The sequence below is a fragment of the Mesocricetus auratus genome, unplaced genomic scaffold (genome assembly GCF_017639785.1).
Source record: "Mesocricetus auratus isolate SY011 unplaced genomic scaffold, BCM_Maur_2.0 Super-Scaffold_100014, whole genome shotgun sequence".
NCBI classification, from domain to species: domain Eukaryota; kingdom Metazoa; phylum Chordata; class Mammalia; order Rodentia; family Cricetidae; genus Mesocricetus; species Mesocricetus auratus.
In genome coordinates, this window is record NW_024429197.1 from 53,377,820 (window position 1) to 53,400,951 (window position 23,132).

Below are 23,132 nucleotides of genomic sequence, written 5' to 3' on the forward strand. Positions count from 1 at the left end.
ACTTTCAGCTATCAATGAACCTTTATGAGCTCAAGAGTTTACCCACTGAGCCACACTTCTTCAATGGCCATTAGAGTAGAAAACAAGGCTTATATAACTTATTTCCTTAAAATAAACAGCATCAGAGTGACAAATGACACAGGCTATTTTTAAAATTAAATATGTATATGCATATATATTTCAAAAGTTTCTGGTTTGAAGGACAAATCCATCTTCACCACACTCATGATTAATTAGGGAAATTTCTACTCCATTTATTATTCATCTTTAAGGTCAGAACTAAAGTACCATCGAGATAATTAATGCCGAAAATAAATATACAAATGTTGTATATTACTATTCATCACTACGACTAAAAAGCTTCTTACTAATGATGTTTAGGCAGTGCCCACAATTGCTGCTTTCCACTGACTGGTTACAGGTGCAATCAGTGCTTTAGGGCAGCAATATCTTTGAGGTAAATACAGTTAGGCTTCAATGCTACTAAGAACATTAACCTTTCTTCTCTTCACTGAAGTCCCCCAGTCAAGTTCAACCATTTGTTTCCACAAATTTTTAGAAGCTTTATTCTCAAATTTCCAAGAGTTATTCCCTTATGCTACAAAACACTGGAGATAAGTAAAATATCAACGTAAGGGAATACAATATAAATCGCACTGGAGGTCTTGATGTAAAGGCTTGTAAGAGGAAATATCTTATGGGTGAATGTATCAACACTTTGTCTAGGCTTATGGTGTAATGAAACTAAGTAGTTGGGTTGTTTTATTTTTTGTTTTTACCAAATACTGTAAATATTGCTATATTTAGTCTTTAAAAATATTCTCCCATTCAAAAAGAACTTCAATAGCAAAGTTTAGAATATCTGGTGAATTAAAATAATGCTTCATAGAAAAACATTAAAAATTCAAAATAAAATTTTTTTTGATTTTCCGAGACAGGATTTCTCTGTGACTTTGAAAGCTGTCCTGGAACTAGCTCTCGTAGACCAGGCTAGCCTCTCCAGTGTTGGGATTAAAGGCCACCACTGCCATGCTTAACAATTCAAAAACTTTAAAATTATCTTTTTAATATCTAATTTTAAAACCAGTAAACTACGGGATAACTGAAGTATAAAATACCAAACCTCATACTGTGGCATGAATTCCAGTTGGTCTTAATAATAAAAATCCAGAGACAGATACTGGGATTAGGAGTGAAGATCAGACAAGTAAAGGAGCCAGCCACTAGAGAGTTCTCACCTCTACAATGCTCAGACAGAAAAGGTGATGCTGTCCTCAGACTGCATCAGTCTCCACCAAACCTCAGACTGCACTGGGCTTCTGTCTCCTCCTGCCTTATCTTCCTCTCTAGAGCTGGTATTAAAGGCATGGGATTCCAAGTGTTGAGACTACCTTTATGTAACTTCTGTTTGTCTTGTAGACTGTATCAATTTCGTGTAGCTCAGGGAGACACTGAATTAACAGAGATCTGTCTTCCTCTGTCTCCCAAGTGCTGGGATTAAAGGTGTGTACCATCACTGTCTGACCTCTGTGGCTAACCAGTGTGGCTATCTTTAAACTCTGATCTTCAGACAAGTTTTGTTAGATCTTAAAATATGACCACATCAAACTCCCATAAAAAATAATTTAAATGCTAATCCATAAGCAAAATAGCTCTAGGAAGGCTCAAGAATCCAATCTGGGTTTGAAAATCTGATCAGTGGGTAACAGTGTTTGAAGATCTTTCAGGTGACCTGAGTTTCATTCCCAATCCCCACATCAGATGGCTCACAGTTGGCTATAACTCCAGCTGCTCTGGCCTCTGTACATAATCACATGAACATAACTCCCCCATTCCACTCTATCTACATACACATAATTAAATAATGAATTAAATCTTTTTAAGAGTCTAATTAAGAATATTGTAAGAACTGCAGAGATGGCTTAGTGGTTCAGCACACTAGTAAGTGCTCATACAGAGGACCCAGGCTCATTTCCCATTAGCACACAGAAGCTTACAACGGCTTGTAACTCTAGTTCCAGGGATCTAACACTCTTTTCTAACCTCTGCTAGCCCCTGCACGTACATGGTATGCATGCATACACTCAATCATCATACACAAACACACACACATATACACACACACACAGAGACAGAGAGACAGAGAGACAGAGAGAGATTGAGATTTTCAGAATGCACTATAATCCAGAAGAACAAAAAATAGGGAATAGCTGCACAGAAAGAATTTCTGGACATATTACCAGTCTCAGAATATCTAAGAACAAACAAATACAGCATGGTCAACCATACACCACATTAAACCACACAGTCTCCTGTACCCTAGAACACCCTGGCAGCCCATTAAGAACTCTCATAGCTATAGTTACAGCTACAGATCCCCCCACACTTCTGTCTACAAAGCATACTTAAGTACAGTTTCAAGCAACCTATGCAGGGGGATCCCTGTAATTTTTGTTACTGAATCACAAACAACTGTTGCCATCCTGAGCAAGGATAGTTACTCACAACCACACACAGAAAACTGGCATAGTTAGTTTCTATTGCTGTGAGGAGACACAATGACCATGGCAACCATGGGAAAAAAATGTAATTGGGGCTGACTTACAGTTTCAGAAGTTTAGTCCATTATCATCAAGGTGGAAGCATGGTGGCATGCTGGCAGACATGGTGCTGAAGAGGTAACTGAGAGTTCTATATCTGCATCAGCAGGCAGCAGGAAGACAGACATTGAGCCACTAGGCCTGATTTGAGCTTCTGAGACTTCAAAGGCTGTCCTTAGACTCAGGAGATCCCCCATGGAGGGCCTCACACTCCCTGGGAAGCTGAGTGGAGATTGGGTGGGGGGTTGAGGGAGTTGATGGATGACAGATGGAGGAGGGGAGGGAGAGGGAACTGGGATTGGCTTGTGAAGCAAGCTTGATTCTAATTTAAAGGCTGTCCCTATTGACACATCCTCTAAGAAGGTCACACCTACTCCAGAAAGGCAGCACTTATTCCAACAAGGCCACACCTACCCTAACAAAGCCACATGTCCTAATCCTTTCCCTATGAGCCTAAGGGAGCCATTTTCATTCAAACCACAAGAACCAATCTTAGAGTCTAAACTCCACTAAGCTCAAAGGTCCCTGCATTAAACCACACAGTGTCTTTATCTAACACTATAATCCAATGGTAAAAATCAAAGACTAAGAGTAATCTATGGAAGTAGAGAAAAGAGACCCATCACAACATACAAAAGACAACGTCTGTAAGGATAACAGTGGTTTTCTCAGAAGAAAACTTTACAGGCTATAGTAGGATGAAATGATACATTCCAAGTGCTAAAAAGAAAAAAGCCCAACCAAACAAGGATAGGGAGTCAAACCATCATTAGAATAGAGCTATAAATGTACATGGGCCAACCACTAGAGTAACTACATTTACAAAGCAAGTATTGACAGATTGTAAGGAGCAAACAGAGAACAATAAAACAATAAAAAATGCTTTATTTTCAACAATAGATAACAACATAGAAGTTTAATAGGTCAATAACAGGACCCCCCACCCAAAAAAATACAAAACCTGCTATCCAAACAAAACAGAGTCCATACCCCTTTCACAAAACAGAATATTCTACAAGACAACATTTATTAGACTAAAAAAAAAGCTCAATAAATTTAAATATGTATGATGATCACAGTGGAATAAGACTAGAATCAAAAGTGAAGTCGGGTGGTGGTGGCACACGCCTTTAATCCCAGCACTCGGGAGGCAGAGGCAGGTGGATCTTTGTGAGTTTGAGGCCAGGCTGGACCGACAGCCTCCAAAAAAATACAGAGAAACCCTGTCTCGTAAAAAAACCAAAAAAAAAAAGTGAAGGAAAATTGGAATGTCCATAAGTTAGTGAAAATCAAAGGTCATTTTGAACAACCAAAGAGAGTCAGAAAAGTAATCTCAGGAAAAAAATTTAAGTTAAAAAATTTTAAGTTAAAACAAAACATAACTCTAGCATTAAAACTAAAGGAAAACAGCAAAACAGAATGAAGATGGATGTTTATAAAAATAAAATCCCTTAGAATGAGAATAGAAAACCTCAAATAAATAACTTATAACTAAAAGAATAAGAAAAATAAGAAAAAACTAAGCCCAAAGTAATTAGAAGGGGAAAAATCATAAAGATCAGAGCTGAAATAAAAGAAACAGAAACAAATTATCACCCTATTCCACTGTAAATTACTGCACCCCACTGTACTCTGCTCCTGATCAGTTCATAACCCTTATTACTAGTTATGGCCATCACCTCTAGATTTCAAATAAAGATGCAGACATGTTAGCCCAGCACTGAGGGGCTGAGGCATTAGAAGTGTAATGTGTTACAAGTTTAATAACAAGACATTCTCTCAAAGTAAAACAAGATTCAAATAAGGAAATCAAAATAGGAAAAGATTAATCACAAATAGTTATAGAATGTAGCAAAATAAATGACAATATGTTAAAGTTCCTCTATAGAGAAGAACAGAATAAACAGAGTGAACATCTATTACAAAGAGGGTTTATTAGATTGGACTATATAATATGGGTTGGGTAGTCCAACAAAGGCTGTCTACACACAGAAGAGGTGAAAAACCTCATAGCTGTTCAGGACACCAGAGTCAATATCTCAGCAGTCCCACTTTGGTACTGAATGCCCAGGGAATTCCAGGAGAGCTGCTGATCTTCAATGTACATTGAACAGACAAAGAAGGTAGATTTCAATGTCAGCCAAGGATGGAAGCAGCAGCAAGAGCATATGTGTAGATACCCTAGCCAGAAAAGAACAAAATCACAGGCAAAAGCAACACTGACTTTATCTCGACCCACTTTACATGTGGGGTGTCAATGGGGGTAGGGGGTTCTTCCCACTCAGAAGGAGGGTCTTCCTTACCTCAGTTAAGTCTTTCCAGGAAATACTCTTATAAATCCATCCATGGGAGAACCTCTTAGATGATTCCAGATCCAACCAAGCTGACAACCAAGATTAAACCATCACAGTTGTATATGACAGTTACTCAACAAGTAGCTTCAAAATACTAAGTTAAAAAAAAAATCACTAAGCTAAGTGTTGTGTAGCATTTCCTCAGGACATAGCAAGACCATCAGCCATCAAGAAGTAGAGTTGCTGTGGTAATCTAGATCCTCACCAGAGATATTCCAGTCACCAATCCCTCCTGGCCCAGCTGCACAGGGTCTTTGATACATGCTAGAAGAAAAGCTGGCTAGGGTGGGAACTCTTCAGTGATACATGAGTACAAGGGTTCAGTCTAAGGATACAGAGGACTATTAGATACAATACAGACCCAATATAAATGTCATATCTAAAATGAGCTTTGACAACGATCATTGAAAGTTTAAAAAAAAGACAAATTTAAATATGTCTGTTCTAGTTTCCTTTCTGTTCCTGTGATAAACACCATGAGCAAGAGCAACTAAGTAAAAGAAAAGGTTTCTTTCAGCTTGTCCTTCCAGGTCACACTAAATCTCTGAGGGAAATTTTGGTATGAATTCACAAAACTGAAGCAGAACCATGAATGAACGATGCTTACTAGTTCACTCACTGGGTCATGTTCAGCTACCTTTCTTGTACAGCACAGACCCACCTACCTGAGTATGATACCACCCACAATGGAGGCTAGACCCTCCCATATCGGTCATTAGTCAAACAATCTCTCACTGACATGGCCAGCCAATCCATCTGGGTAATTCCAAAACACTGAGGTTTGTTATTCCCAGATAACTCTCAGTTGTATCATGCTAACAATAAAAACTAGCCAGTACATCCTACAATCAATAAGAAATTATACTTTTTACAAGCACATAAGCAAAATATAATATTTATAATATGCAATATTTGTGTCATATCATGCCCATTGGGGAAATCAAAAGTTGATTTTCAAAGATACAATGATTTTACAATAAACTTCTAAATACTTAAAATAGAATTTTAATAATATTGTATGTCTTTATTCAGAAATAAAAATACCGCAATATGATATCCTTGTCATAATGCTTATCAAACTACATTACAAACTGTACACATCCATGCTTTCCCACTAGAAAGCAATCTAAATGGCTAAATGCAGAACTTTCTCTTCTCCCTTTTTGATAAATGTTTGACAGATGACATTCAGTTAATAATTTTAACAGTTTAATATATGGCCATGTGTATATTTCTCCCAACACTCAAAGTCGTTCTCTTTGCAGCATTTAGTGTCTCCTAGGAGCTTAAAAGCAAACAACTATAAATTTCACCCAGATCTCCATTAACTTAATCACCAAATTGCCACTGACTACTTCTAGCCTGAATTTTACAGTTTTCTCCCCTTTGGTGTCTTACATCTTGCTTTGTTTCAAAGTGAGGAATGCAAAACAGAATGATTTTGAAAAAGAAATCAGTATGATGTCCACAGCTGAGACAGTTATAGCCAAGATAGAGGATTTAGAAGTTAAGGACACAGAAGAATTACTAGGTTTGAGTGACACTGCAAAGGAGAAAGGGACTGAACTTGCGGATTGATTTTCTGTTAGAACAGAGGCTGAAAAGTATCAAAGATTACCCTCAAGATGTGCAATCTAGAGAGAAGGAAGAAAATGGCATGTCTGTGGCAGTGAAAAAGTTAGGTAGCAGAGTAACTCCAAAAGAAAAGCCAGTTAAGCTCTACACACAGGATACTAGGTTTGGAAGGCTCCACGGGACATGAATTAGAAATGCCAAGGCAATGGGTGTACAAAGCTGTATGTAAGAAAAGGTCCACAACAGAAAGAATAACATAGATCTCAGACCTAATGCACACAGTAAAACAAAGGCAGTCAAATCATTCCAAATACGTTTTTAAACCTTTCAGATGAGCAAAAGTAACAAATGTTTAAAAGTAATGTTATATCCAGAGTGTGGCACAACAGGAACCTTGTTATGTTGTTGATGGCAGGGTGTGTGTGTGTGTGTGTGTGTGTGTGTGTGTGTGTGTGTGTGTGTGTGTGTGTGTAAGAGAGACAGACACAGAGGCAGAGAAACAGAGAATATGTTGGTAATACTAAGGATGGTACATAGGGTACTACATATGCTAGGCAATCACTGTACCACTGAGTTACATCCTCAGTCAGTAGAACGCATGAGTGTAACTGTCTGTAGCTTTTGGTCTAGTACTGAGGTGATCTGCTGCTGAATCAAAAATTATCCAAAATTTAACAGTTTAAAACAACAAACATCAAGGGATGGACTTTGGACATAACAGTATGAAAGAAAAGTTCCTCAAATTCACTTCCCAGTGAAATTGGTGAAAGCTACAACACATAGAATATAACCATATGAAGCTTGTAGAAATAGTCCTGGGCAAACAACAAGTGGAAAAAGGCATCCATTTAAGAAAATTAAATAAAAATAGAAAGCAAGGGACTATGTGGGAACTGCACCAGGACAGTTCCTTCCCTGGGCCATTCCAGCTCAGCAGTATGGGGAATGTGCCCAGGGAGTTGCAAGTCAAGAAGAGTCCCCCTTCTTCCCGTGTTTCTCATCCTGCTCCAGCTGATGTTTATGATGTCAAGGCCAACCAAGGCTCAGCAAAGAAATAGGGATTCCACTCTTCTGCCCACCCCTACCTTATAGCACAGTGCTTCTGCTTTGAGTTATCAGAGACTCAAGAAGAAAAGAAAGAAAATGAGGAGAAGATGGTGAGGCCAAGAAGGGAGAGTAAGGGTCAGGAAGGAGCTAGAGGAGTAGGAAATGACATGTTCTTAACTCACTGCAATGATGAGTAATTTACAAATGAACAAACAAAAAGTTTTAAGAAACAGATATTGTTCTTTCAAGGTCTGTAAAGAATTGTGTGAAGGTTTTAATGGGGATTGCATTAAATCTGTAGATTGCTTTAGGTAAGATGGCTATTTTCACTGTGTTAATCCTACTAATTCATAAGTACAGGAGAACTTTCCATCTTCTGATATCTTCAATTTCTTTCACCAAACACTTGAAGGTCTTTCACTTGCTTGTTTAGAGTTACACTAATATAGTTAATACTTGAGGTTATTGTAAAGGGTGTTGATTCTCTGATTTCTTTCTCAGCCTGTTTATCATTTGTATATAGGAGAGCTACTGAATAATTTTTACTCAGCCACTTTGTCCCTCAACTGAAGAATGAGACAATGTGTTACATTTACACAATGGTATATCACTCAGCTGTTAAAAACAAGGACACCAAGAAATGTGAAAGCAAATGGGTGAACTAGAAAAGATCATTTTGAGTGAGGTAACCCAGACTGAGAAAGACAAGCATGGTATATACGCACTCATAAGTGGATATTAGTTGTAAGATATAGAATAACCATGCTACAATCCACAGCCCCAGAGACTAGGTAACAAACAGGATTGAGGGGGATGCCCATATCTTCCAGAGAAGAGAAACTAGAAGAGACATAGTGAGTGGGCTGAGGGCAGATGGGGATGGAAACATGAGCGATCAAGTTGGGGAGGAGACAGAGCAGGAGAGTACTAGGAGAGACTATTGGGAAGGGGGGCACATTCTTGGGTGAAAACCTAGCACAAGGGAATCTCCCAGGAATCCACAAGGATGACCCCATCTAAAACTCCTAGCAATAGCAGACACAGAGCCTGAACTGACCATCTCCTGTGACTAATTTGGTGCCTAACCCAATTGTCATCAGAGAGGCTTCATCCAGCAACTGACGGAAACAGATGCAGACCCACAGTAGAGTTCAGGAAATCCTGCAGGGGGGGGGGGGGAAGGATCGTAGGAGCCAGAGGAGTCAACCAAGGAAATCCATAGAATCAACTAACCTGGCTCACAGGGACTCTTGAAGACTGAACCCACAACCAGGGAGTCTGCCTGGGACTAGTCTAGGCACTCTGCATACATGTTACAGTTGTGTAACTTGGTTCTCTTGTGGGACTCCTAACAGTCTGAACAGGGGCTGTCTCTAACTTTTTACTGGCTTCCGGGACTCTACTCCTCATACTGGTTGTCTTGTCCACCCTTAATATATGCAGAGGTACTTAATCTTACTGAAACTTGATGTGTCATGTTTTATTGACACTCATGAGAGATCTGCCCTTTCCTAAACAGAAACAGAGGAGTGGACTAGAGGGTAGGGACCAGACGGGGGTGGGGTTGAAGGACTTGGAGGAGAAGGGGTAAGGGAAACTTAGACCAGGATGATAAATAAATATTTTAAAAAGAAATATAATGCAAAAAACAATTAAAATTATAATTAGAAAGACTAAAAAATTATTCTACTAGAGACCATCCTGAAAAAATTAAATATGCAATTTCAGAAGTAAATATATTATTTATAAAATTGAAAAATTCAAGTGAAATGCAGTACATAAGTTCATTTGTGGTGCTAGTCAGAGAAAACTGACAGTACAGATTGGATTGACAGTGGGCCACATGAGTTACTGCTGAAGGCTTCCTTTTGGGGTTGGTTATTTGGGGAATACTGAAGGTGGTTCTTTGTCTAGATAGATAGATAGATAGATAGACAGACAGACAGACAGACAGACAGACAGACAGATAGGTCATATAATTGCTTCCTCTACTGCATGTATCTCTTCTCATGCTACATCAAATTTTAAGCATATATCACACAAATTACTGCTATAGGCTTCAGATGTATCTGACAACATTGCTGGCTATTGGGTTGATGAGCCATCAAGGGGATGATGGTGAGAGATTTGCCCTGAAAGACTTGTTGATACATCTCTTGAATTAGATCATGTACAATGTCAGGGTCAAGATCAGGGTCACAGTAGAGTTCATTTCTGTGGGGCTTCTCTGCTTCCTTAGTTAATGGAGGTGTCTTGGCAGAGTGCTTTGAATGCCTTCACATATAGAATCTCAGTTCATCTTTTTATGTCTTGCAGAAAAAAAATCTAACTGAAGGGTGATATTAAATATAGTCATGGTCATTTGGGGAACATTTCTTTCTGTATCCCAACTTTTATTAGGGCCAGGCAATGTATAAGTACAATACAATGTCACAAACGCCTTAGTAACAATTGAGGCAATACCTAAGGGGAGAGTCTGACAGAACAGAGGTGGGAGTTTCCCCATGATAACCTTCAATGAAGAGAAGAGGGGGAAATGGAGAGGAGGGAGAAAATGGAGAACTTTTGGCCTGGTTCTCCCAAAAAGACTTCTGGAAGGGCAGGGCATATATTCCCTTTATGGAAGCCCTTCTCAAGACAGTGAATGTCTTTATTCTCAGCATAGATGAACATAGTGCAATATCGCTTTTGCTTCCTTAGACTCAGGGCTCAGTTCCTCTATCGCCTATGTCACCTTTCAAGCTATGGTGTCCCTGGGTACAAGCGGTGGCTTTTGGTATCCTCCAGGTGGAGAATGTGATCTCTTCCTAGTGAGCCTCTTGTGTTGCTCACTAAAGTGGGGTCATTGCCTGAATGACAAGTTGCAGGGATTAGGGGAGCTATATTCATAGTTAGAAGTCATGGCAAGCCAGGAAGTGTCATCACCTGAGGAAAGGACCAGTTTCCTCAGAGTTTGGTTAGGAAGCAGGAGCTGGACAACCCACAGATGCTTCCTAAATATGACACAATTAAAAGGAGTGTCTTTCCCAGATAGAGTGTAGAATCGGTGGAGTTTTGTATCATGGAAATGCCAGGAATTCTAAGCCCTGGACTTCATAATGAAAAGAACTAACAAGTAGTGAGGAGAATTTTTAGTAATAATAAAGAAAATAATATATTTTCTCACTTCCTCACATTTGGCTTGGCCAAGTATGTTCAAGTAGTCAGGTCAGAGTTGGGCATTTCCAACATCTTGGCCTCTTATCCAAAGAACTGGAAATTGAGGGCTCACTCCGGGTCCTTGAAATGTACTTGGCAGCCTACTTCTTCACTTGCATGTAGAGTGCACACACACCCTCTCCAAGCAATACACCTAACAATGTCAGAAGCTACTCGAACTTTCGCTTGCATCTGACTGCCTGTGCTTTCATCTCTGAATAACACAGACAGAATCCTGACCAATACACTTAATAACAGTCAAATCCAGACACTATCATTCAAGCATATTCCCAATGAACAGACGGGCAATCTGACCTAAACTGGTTTGGAGTGCATGCAGAGTAAGGCAAAGTCATCATTTACCATCTTATACCTATGCATAGTTGGGTGTGCATATGATTAAAATGAGAGGCATATGGAAAGGGACATAAACAGTGAGAAAAATAAATATACGACCTAATTCATCATTCAAAGTAAAGAACTTCCCTCACTTTGTTCTTCTAAATCCCCCTGAAACCTCCAAAGTATTCTTACTTTTGCGGCCTTCTGCCGATCTATAATCTATCACTTAGCTACAAATAAAATTACCTTTTTTATTTTGCAAACCTGTGGAAGTGTTTATGCAACTCTTTTAATAAGAGACCAAGAACCTGGAAACACTAAACCTAGGCCCCAACCATGAAAATGTACAAAGAAGCACAACTATGAGTTCCAGGGCTGTGGGGAACACTTCCAGAAAGACCGAGATACCATCATACTCAAACAGAGCCTAATTTCTATAATTAATGATAATTAATTAGTTGGGATCAAATGACACATTACCTTTCTGTATTCTATTTGACTTTAACATTTAAAACATTCCTTTTTTGAAAGATTTAAGTGGAGTGGCAGAGTTTGCACTTATAAATGAATGCAAATATACTAGTAGCTCTCTAGAAAATATTTACATAGTAATAACATTAGAAACTACAGGAATAGGTTTCCAATTTTAAAAAATCAACTTGAAATTTAAGACATTTCATAGTGTAATCTATGAACTACAACATCAAAATTGTCTGGAAAGTTTATTTTTAGAAAGATTCCTCAATCCCACCCCAGAGACTGGTACACTGTGTATGTGTATCTACACTAACAGCTTCGGGTGTTCTTGAATAACAGAAGTGATAAGATATGCATATTGAGTGAAATTTTATTAGATGGGTTTACCAAATATGATCTGAGTATTCCAACACCATCTGTATCACACCAGAGAAACTGAGATAACAATAGTTGCTCAGTCCATGAGGCTGGACCCTTCAGCAGTCCCAATATGGTACCAAAGGCCTGCAGGATTTCTAGAGAGCTTCTGATGTTCAGCCCATGCTGAAAACCCAAAAAAGCAATTGGATGAGCTATAGCAGACACAGGGTGGATGAATGTGCCAGCAAGGGTGAATGCAAAGCTTTTCTCCCTCTGTGTCCTTTTATCTGGGATTTCACCAAAAGATGCTACCCACACTTAAAGGCATCTTCCCATTTCAAACAATATGATTTAGAGCCGGGCGGTGGTGGCGCACGCCTTTAATCCCAGCACTCGGGAGGCAGAGGCAGGCGGATCTCTGTGAGTTCGAGGCCAGGCTGGACCGACAGCCTCCAAAACAATACAGAGAAACCTGTCTCATAAAACCAAAAAAAAAAAAAAACAGTATGATTTAGAAATACCTCAAGGAATGCTCAGTTCCCAATCTAACCAGGCTAACAAACAAGATTAGCCAACACAGTTGTCAACCTGATTTAGTCTTGAATTGACTACGTGACAATCATCTGGGCAAGACTGTTGAGGGTTATTTCCTGAAAGGGGTAAGTCAGTAGAGAAGAACTTCCCCAGACTGGACAGTGCCTTCTAGTGGCAACCCAGATGTAAGGAGGTCCCATGGAAACTGCTGCTTCTGTCTACTCATTTTTACCTCCTCTGTTGCTGCTGTGACTCCTGCCGCCTTACACTCATATTGGAAGCTAGCTTCCTGGGCATTCCAATATAGACTGATGACCAGAAGCGTTCCAGGAATCCCCCGGGCCTTCAGCACCACACTGGGATGCTCAGGCATCCAGCCTCACTAGCTGAGCAACTACCAGGTTCTCAGCCTCTCTGGTGTGTAAGCATTGTTGGATTACCCAGCTCATATTGTGTAAACCAATCTAATAAACCCTTAATAATATAGATTCATTCTATTAGTTCAGTTCCTCTAGAGAACGTTTACTAGTTATACACAAATTATAAACAGTACATTTTGAAAATCACAGCTATAAAACAATAACCTCTAAAATTCTTAGTATAAATCTTAAGAACAAAAAGTTTCTGAGTTTGAGTACATATCTCAAATATATTTATTTATAAATGGTATGGATACATAAATATATATACTCTTTTACAAATACAAATATTAGTATATTAAAATATAAATGGAAATTATAAAGGATGAGAAAATTGCCTCATATTTCACTATTTCCTTCTGTTCAGCCAAAAGGTATGTAAGAATTAAGGATACCTTTCTAAGTTGAAAAAAATATTAAGAAGAAAGAAGGATGAAGAATAAAATCATAGAAATGTCAATTCAACAGCCAGAACTTTTCTAGAAGGTTACACTGCTTCACATAAAAAAATAGGAATAGAAAACATATTCCCAGTATACTGAAGAGGCAACCAGGGAGCTTTAACAGAAGGTAATTCTGATCATCAAAAGGGAAGTGCCACTGATAAAATGGACATATAAGCAACATAAGGAAATGCCAATTGCAATATTTTAGGAGTCTACAACAATCAAAGACAATAAAATTTGGCATAGTTTGCCATTTATCACCAAGTTTAACAAGACAAAAAAGCTAATATTGTCAGAATGATATCAGAACTAAAGAACCCAAACAAGAATACAGCCAAAGTCATCAAAAATGATACATAGGTTATATTCCAGCAAAGAAATGAGGAAATGAAAAGATATCCATATGTTTAGCTTCTCATTTAGGAAATATAATGAAATGCATTTAATAGGAAAGCAAGTGTGTTAATCACTGTGTTAAATGTCAGGGGACTACTGCAAACTAAATGTGTGATGAGGAGTACCAGCATCACTCCACTGTTTCTAATGACCACAGAGAGGCTCCATAATCTACAGTTAAATGACTGAGCATCCCTACAGAGCAATATTGAAGTATAAAGGAAAACTCTCAACTTATTCTGGAACACTTCCTCTACTCTGGCAAAGTCATCTCAGGTTTTCAAGAACATGCTGCAATTATGTAACGGGGAAAACTGAGTCAGTCTAGGGAGCTCCATCTCCAGGCATCTGTTGAGTAAGGAACCAAACACCAGGGACATCTCCCAAAAGTGTGACATACTTACATACACTCTTATCTAGTGTGTAAACCATAGTTTTATCCTACCTGCCAAGTATTCATATGTCAGAATATGAGCAAGATCCCAGCACTTGGGAGAAGGAAGAAAGATCAGAAGTCTAAGGTCATCTATAGCTACATAGCAAGTACAAGGTCAGCCTGGGCTACATGACACCCTGTCTCATATACATCATATCGTACACACGTGAGCAGGAGAAAAGACTGGTACATACTTGGGGAATCTGGCATTTCTTGTAATAAATCCAGTAATTATAATGTTGTAATTATGACAGTCATTTGGAAATCAAACTAATCTTTTGGGGGCATTGACAGTTTAAAAGTTTATGTTGAAGAAAAACAAATCAAACAAACCCAAAACTCATGAAAAAATAATTTGAGAGCTCACCTTTCCACAACCAAACTGATACTTTGAGTGAGATCTGGATTTGTTGCCTGGAGACGTTTCCACAAAGACCACACAAATTCTTTGTCAGCCTTAAGGAAACAAAAACTATTGTAAGTATGTTGTTCCTATTGATAAGAGATATTATGTTAAATTTAAATATGAAAAAAATTATTTTACTGCTACTTCTATAATTATACCAATGAATCCTTTAAAGGAAGAGACTTGTAGCAGGAAGAGACTGGAGATTGGCTCCGTGGTTAAGAGCCCGAGCTGCTGCTCTAGAGGACACAGTTCAAGGCCCAGCACCCACAAGACATGGTAGCTTACAAATCTGATGCCCTCTTTTTGCTTCCTTGGATATCGCATACACATAATACACAAACATACAAGCAGGCAAAATACACACACACACACACACACACACACACAAAACACTTTTTAAAAACTATTTGGGAGTATGGTAGGAAAACCTTATTTTAAAAATTCCCCATGGGAAAGGTGGTGATGTACACCTTTAATCCCAGCACTGGGGAGGCAGAGGCAGGTATATCTCTGTGAGTTCCAGGCCAGCCTGGTGTATAGAGTGAGTTCCAGGACAGACTCCAAAGCTACACAGAGAAACCCTATCTCAAAAAACAAACAAAAAATATACTTACACTGATAGCCTACATGCAAATACTGATAGTGCTGCCACCCACATTTTGTGATGCAAATTCTGAAACACCAAAAATCAATGTAGACTTACTCTAAGAGAAGAAGCTGCCCTCCATCTACAGCTCTGTCTTCCAGTTCCCAGAACCTCAAAACCCCATGAAAGAACTGACTACCCCAGCTGCCTGCACTTTCCTACCTCATTCACTGTGCATTTCTTTCAATAAGATTTCCTTCCTAGGGGAAAAGCCTGATGAGCCGCTACTCATATCTGAAAAGTTGTGGACAGCTGATGGCTTCACGGAAGGGAGCATTCTAAGGGTGTAGTCCCTGGAAGATCAACCATGCCACAGTGGATTGGCTCACGCAGGAGCATATGGGCAGCAAAAATTGGGCTCAATGTGTTATCTTAAGAGAGGGAAGGAGGAAAAGAGGGACAGAGAGAAACATGGAGTGGGGAGGTAGGGTGGATCTAGGAGTTATGGGGAGTAGGGAAGTGAATATGATCAAAATACATTGCATAAAATTCCCAAAGAATCAATAAAATATTTTAAAAGGAAAAGGTATAAAGAAAACTATTGATTGAAAGAAAATACTTATAAAGATAAATCTGATATAATACTTGTATCCAAAATATATAAAGAATTCTTGGAAAGCAGCCATTAAAACACAAGGTGATTCTAAAAGTAGCAGAAGCTCTAAACAGATGACTCACCAAAGAAGGTTGTATCTGCCACATAATTTTCCCTCTATACCAATATGATAATATCTCATGTGATCTTCTACCCTGCCTAATCCAATGGACGGCTTCAGACTTACTGGATATATCAGTTACAATTAATTCTGGTTAACAGGAATCACTTTGGGAGCTTTAAAAATAAGTTACCTATAGGTTTTGATTAACTGGTCTTAGATAAGGTCCAAGTATCAGAAGTCTTTCAAAGTTCTGAGGTACACTCAAACATAGGAGTCATTGCCCTACTTGCTCTTATATAAGTAACATACAAATCAACCATTCTATATTTCCTCCACCCTTTACACTTGTGTTGCCAATTGTCTCCTTGACAATTCCAAATAAATGCCTAAAAGGCACTTCTTAAATTTAACTTGTCCAAAATAAAACTCTTGACCCATAACCCTCTCACAAGCCTGCCCTTCTGCATGTTAGAAATGCATCATCATCTCCTTATTAATTCAAACACCTAAAATGTAGAAAGAAGTCAATCTTGGTGCCTCTTGATTCTCCATACTTTCTATATACTAGAAGGCCTTATCTGCAAAATATATCCCATTGTTCTAATTAATAATAATAGTCAAAATTATTCTAATCATTCTCAACACCTTCACCACTATCACCTTAGTCCAAGTCAACTCCAACTCTTGTTTATATCTCCTAGACTCACAGGTCAAAATTCTCCAATGTATTTCCATTAGATTGGGCAAATAACCCCAACTCTTTACCAAGACTCTAAAATTCCATGTCATCTTGTCTTACACCCACCTCTCCAAGATGAGTACCATGCTCCCCTATCCTTAGGCTGACTTCCTGGCTCTGCTTAAACCAGAGTCTTTGGGCATGCTATACCATCATCCAGGTCTTCACATAGATTATCCCCACACTTAATTCAAGGCTTACTTAAGTGTCACCTCCTCAAAAGAAGTTGTCCTTGGCTGTTTATAACTAACGCTCAAGTCTGTTAAACCGTGGTCCTATTGTAGTTTTTATTGGGGGTAGGAGAAGACACACTTTTGCCACAGTGTGTGTATGAAAGTCAAGGGCAACTTTTGGGAGTTGGTTCTTTCCTTCCACTGTGGGATGTGGGAACACAGCAGCACCCTTGCCCACTAAGTCATCTTGCCAGCTACCCTGGTTTGCTTTCTATTGCTGTGATAAAGACACTATAACCAAAAGCAACCTTGGGGAGGAAATGGGTTATTTGGCTTGCATGTGTGATCACAGTCTATCACTAAGGGAATCAAGCAGGGCAGGAACCTGGAGCAAGAACTGAAGCAGAGGCTGTGTAGGAACCCTGCTTACCCGTTCACTCAGCCTGCTTTCCTATAAATTCAGGAACACTAGCCTAGGGGTGGCCCTACCCACAGTGGTCTGGGCTCTCTTATATTGAGATTGATCAAGAACATTACTCTATTATAATATAGCTTCTAACTATGTGAGAAACACAACTATAAGATGCATTCTCAAGTCTTTTGGGAGTTTTTATTTTGTTGTTTCTAATACCCGGACAAGGCTTCAACATAGCTAAGTATATAGTAGTTACAAGATACAACTTATATGAGATACTTATATAACAAATGTTCTGATTCCCAATACCATATGCTTTCAAGAAGTTTATCATTAAATTTGGTAATGAACATATATGTCTGTTATTTAAATGTCCTAAATAACTTTCATCTGAAACTCACTTACAGTTAATAAATGTTGTTGGCTGCTACACTAACCCCCAACACACACACACACACACTATAAATCCAACATCATTTTTTTCATTTGTTAGTCTACAAATAGTGATAAATGTACATATACACATACTGTCCTGCATTTTGTCAGAAACAGAATATAGTCTTGAGAGACTTCATAAAAACAAATAGGCTGGAAGTAATCTCTATAAACAAATTAAAAAAGGCATAAATGAAAATCCCTTGAAAACGTCTTAGGAGAATGTCCATTTAGAAGTTACTCTCCTCCATTAACACAACCGACAGCTTTCCACTCATTTATTCACCCTTCTTCTGCTGACCTGGGGGCCACATGTGCTCTAGGGAGTTGGGATATAAAATGAATTTCTTACTTTGGATTGGGATTTCTAAAAACATTTTGATACTATATATTCTCAGGTGCTGTGGTGTATGGGTGAACAATAAGTAGAATTTATAAAGAACCTAACAGTTTAACTTTGTTACAAAACAGCTAGGAGTTTAATTATTTTTCCCTAGTCTCTCTAAGAGCAGGAATGTGGTTTGGCTATAATCTTGGTGATGAGGATACTGCCAACCTCATTTCTGGAATACACTGTAATGTCTCCCATCATCTAACAGTATTAATATTATCAAATCTCAAGAATTGCCATTCTAAGCTAGTTAGAACCATTTCTAATTCTTACATTTGCCTCAAGTACTGCAGTAATTTCCTAGTCCAGGTATGCTCAAGATCACAAAGGCCAATGCCATACTGAAGTCACATTTTTAAGGTTATAAGTGTGGTAGTAGAGTAACAGGAAGAGTGTAGAAAAGGTGGGTTGTTTCTTAGATTGTTTCTTTAATGAAAGCCTTTAACATGAACAGCCATCTTTAAATCCTCCAGGGTGAGGTTTGCGATGGAAAAAAGGCTTTGGTTCATAGTTATCTTTTGTTTATCCCTTTGCTCTTTTGCCAATGAATGGAAAAATGTGAAAACGAAAAAGGGGCAGTCAGATAATTATTTAACCAAAGTTATATTCAAATTAAAGAAGATTCTGTTGTTTTTAAAGCAAAGACCTCTAAGATGGGGTGAGAGAACCCAACAGAGCATACTGTAAGAGAATCAGCTGAACTGATAATATTGCTCGAAAACTATCTCTTCGTGTTGGCAGTTCCTAACCTCTTAAGATAGTCATTTTATGTTTTAAAAAGACCTCGAATTAACTGACCTCCTATTTCCTAACTCTATATAAGGTTCCAGCTAAATCTTAGGTGATGCTAAGATGACAACCCCCCCAAAAAAAGTTCCTGTGCACTGAAGGACAGGCAATCTTAGTCTCCACAAACCCTAAAACTAATCTGGAAAGCAATTTGAGTGCAACTAACTTAACAACTGCTTTCCTCTGCCAAGCTCACATGAAAGTATTTGGTACTCGTGATCTATGGGATCTTTCTCGGATGATAAATGAATAGGGAGCATTCTACGTGTGAACTCCCCAGTCCCGAGGCTTTCTAAAAAAAACTGTGATTGCGTTTGGAACTGAAGTTTAACAATGTAAGTACAGGGATAAGTGTGGGTTTGAAATTTAAAAATGGGCTACTTCGTGAGTGAAATTTTATTTGTGTGTGTGTGACACGCTCCTGTTTGTTCCAATTCATGAATGCGCTCCACTCGTGGGCACTAGATAATAGACACCACCAGGAACTTGGGCTTGGAGGAAGGTTCCTTTCGGAAAGCATCTACCAAAAGGACACCGGGCTGGAGGGCGCGTCCCGGGAGGGCTCCCCAGATGCCCGGGCCGCGGGCGTGAGCTCGGGGCGGCGGCGGTGGACGGCGGGAAGGCCGGCGGCCAGTCCTGATACCTGACACAGGGCCAGCTCCTCCTTTAGGCTGCTCAGCTCTTCCTCCAGCAGCTGCGTCCGAGTCGCCTTCGCCTCCGCTACGGAGAGGCCGTCTGGCCGCCAGGACCCCGCGGGCTCGCCGGCGACCGGAGCGACAGCGGCCCCGGTGCTCCCCGGCCCTCGCCGGCCCCCTGCCCCTTCTTCGCCCCTCCAGACTAAGTCGCTTTTATCCGCGAAGACCTCCCTCGCGGCGCCCGCCAGACCCGAGGCCTCGCTGCGCACGGCGTGCACCTCGGCTCCGGGGCCGAGGCACGGGGACCGGCGGCCCGACGGCCGTCCCGGGGTCGGAGGCAGCGAGGAGGACAGCGAGCGCGCCGCCATGGCCGCGGCGCCTAACGGGTCAAGTTCCCGCTTGAAAACTCCACCTTCGCTTCCCCATCCTGAGGAGCCGGGGCGGCCGGCCTACGCATGCGCGCAGCTTTTCCCGCCTCGTCCCGCGCTCCCGGCTCAGAGCCAGTGTCCCGCGGGGCGAGCGCCGGGCGCGGGCAGCCGAGCTGCGCGTGCGCGCCGGGCCGGAGGAGGCTCGGCTCGCAAAGGCTCTGCTGGCGCCGCCTGAGTCCTGAGTCCTCAGCGCCTGGGTTCCCCGCCCTCCACATCCCCGGCCTCCACCGAGGGCCGGCTTACATCCCTCCTCTTCAAGCCTCCCTGCCAGCCCCAGCCCCTCAGTGATCCCCAACTGTGAATTCCTCCTCCTCCAAGGCTTCTGCCAACTCGTTTTTCACGTTTCATTGACCGCCCTCAAGTGTTAGTTACCCCGCTAATCTCTCCAACGCTGTTGTAAGCTCCTTGAGGATCCGGGGAATAGGTTTTAGAGTTAAGTGTTTTCTTCACACCCCTTGGCAAGGCCGCCTTCCTTCCTTGCTACTGACATCCAGCCCACTGAAGTCAAGGAGACGCGGAAAGCCTTGTGCTGAGCTGGGACTATCGAGCAGGCTTCCCACTTGAATTATGATCCTTCCTACACCCTTTGTCTTTTGTTTTGCAAGAGTCATGGTTTCCTTTGAGTCTTTCTGTCAATTTCTTTTTATCCCTTGGCTGGATATCAGAGCGCATTTGTCCTACAAGGCCCAACAGCTTGGTGTCCTTGGACCGATCTAAAGTCAGCCGCAGAGGGCATGAAAGAAATGAGACCGACTTATTAACTTTCTCTTTTAGTCTCCGACTTTTTCTTACCTGCTTTGTTAAAAATTTCAAGTACGTAATAACCTTCCTTTATCCTTAAAACGCTGCCTTGCTGTTGCTAAACTTACTAAAGGCATAGACGCTGAGCTGAGCTTCACAGAAAGATAGAATTGATCTTTTCTGTTTGTTTTTCCAGAGGTTTACTGAATACTTGGAAGACATTTGAAATAGGGGTTGATCCCACTGTGAAGTGACCATTTTCAAATTATCTATGCCAGAATTTACTCAGCATTCCAGAAGACAGCCTCCTGTCTTCCTTCCCACCCTAGGTGAAAACCTTGTGAACTGTATTAGCCAATTATTTTTAAAGTGCATGTAGCATTAGAGGCCATGGTTCAGTCCATGAAGTGTGAAAGCATGAGGACCTGAGTTCAATCCCCCAGAGCCCACTATTTTAAAGCCAGGCACTGTGGTATTGCTGTGATTGGTGTAATAAGAAGGTGAACAGCCAGTAGCTAGGCAGGAGACATGGGTGGGACTTGCAGAGAGAGGGAGAGGGTATAGTTGGGGTGCCCAGGAGATGCCATCAAGACACAAAGGACACAGAATGAGTCAGACCCACAATAGGTGAGTGGTAAAAGCCACATGGTAAGATACAGATTAATAAAAATATTATTTTAAGTCGGAAGAGCTAGAAGGCCAAGCCTAAGCTAATGGCCAAGCTTGCATAATTAATAAGTCTCCTTGTTGTTATTTGTGAGCTGGAGGCTGACCAAAAAAGCTTGCTACATGTTGACATACCTGTAATACCAGAACTGAGGAGAGGCTAGAAGATCCTTGGTAAACACTGGCCAGCCACTCTATCCAAACCAGCAAGTTCCAAGTTCAGTGAGAGACTCTGTTTCAAAAACTATAACAGAGAGTGACTGAAGGAGATACAAGACCTCAGGCCTCCACACACATAAGTGCCTAATGCATACAAATGAACACACATATACACACACAAAAAGAAAAACTGTATAAATTTGTCTTACTAATAGCTACCATATTGAACACTTAACATTTGCTTACTCCAATGATAATTTTCAAATATAGAATCACTTAAATAATATTTTATGTTAAATTAGATGTCATCTAAATTTAGTGAAGAAACTGAGACTTCAGAGGTCATTGTAATTTCTCTGACCTTCCTAGTCTGATAATAAAGAAACAAGATTTTAAATGCATTTAACCCTAAAATCAATGTGTTTGATCTCTATGGATATTTAAAACAAAGTGTTAGGTTCTGAAAATATATGAGATTTCACTGGGATTAGCACTGGGAACTCTAACTATATAGTTCATAGGTTTGGCTTGCAGTAAATATGAGTGAATCCTACTGGTTATTTATGTGTTCATTTCATTTGACCCTAGAAAGAATCTTTAAGAATCAATGAAATCTTTCCTATATGTTTTATATTGTGTCTAATTTTTCAACTGAGTATTGCAATTCAATTCAATATTCCAATTGACAGATGATAGATAGATAGATAGACATATAGATAAATAGATGCAGTATATATTTACATAGATACATGATAGATAACTGTATATGTGTTTGAATATTTGCTTAACTTCTTGGGAGTATCTCTTTGAACCCTTTTTGCTTTGTTTATTTCCCGAGTTTGTTATTATTCATTTTGTTTGTCTTGAGATAGTCTCAGGATGTAGTTTTAAACTTACAGACATCTGTTCTTAGCCTCCCAAGTGTTGGGTTTGAAGACTTGAGCCACTGTGCCTGTCTATTTGACCATTTTTAATTAGAATGGTTTGTTATTGTTGGTTGTGATGCTATTGCATTCCCAGACAATCATTTTAGGGAGTCATGTGTATTTTTAGAAGGATATATTTACTAAAACAAAGGAAATACATAAAATGCTCATTATTTTCATATGTGTCTCAGAAATACATGTTAAAAAACTGTCCTACTGCCTGAATAAATATGGCCATAGCGGTCTACTGTGTTTATCTATTAAATTATGTATTCAAACAATTAAAAGTAATGATATCTGTTCTTCACCACAATAAATCCTGTGATGTTGAAATACATTGGACTAGAAAGATGCATAGCTCTCTTCACATCTCCATCTCCATGGGACAACTGACATTGGAGGGAAGTAGAAATTTGAACAGTTTCTATAAATTTTCTTTTTAATTTTTTTGTCTTACCAATTTAGTGTCAACTTTATTTGTCTTCTTTATAAATTTAATATAATTGAATTTAATAATTTCACAAGATATATCTTACTTTCTCTCTCTCTCTTTCTTTCTGTCTTTTTATAGGCAGAATTGAGACCTTTGATATTAAGAGATATTAATGTGTGCAGCTAACGTCCTTGGTTTGGAGTTTTCCTTCTAGTGTTCTGTAAGGCTGGATTTGGGGATAGGTATTGTTTAAATCTGATTTTTATCATGGAATATCTTGTTTTCTCTGTCTATGTTGATTAAA

General features: G+C 39.8%; 1 protein-coding gene across 2 annotated transcripts in view; it reads right to left on the reverse strand.

The window, feature by feature from the left end:
• Cntln (centlein) overlaps nt 1–19,965 on the reverse strand; it is a 258,420-nt gene extending 238,455 nt beyond the window's left edge. For both annotated transcript variants that reach the window (XM_040757206.1, XM_040757205.1), the window contains exons 1-2: nt 19,484–19,965; nt 14,552–14,640 (exon numbers count right to left, since the gene is read on the reverse strand). In XM_040757206.1, the coding sequence (XP_040613140.1) occupies nt 14,552–14,640; nt 19,484–19,843 (449 nt within the window). In that variant the 5' untranslated portion in view covers nt 19,844–19,965. The remainder of the gene's footprint in view (nt 1–14,551; nt 14,641–19,483) is intronic.
• Nucleotides 19,966–23,132: the final 3,167 nt, after the last annotated feature.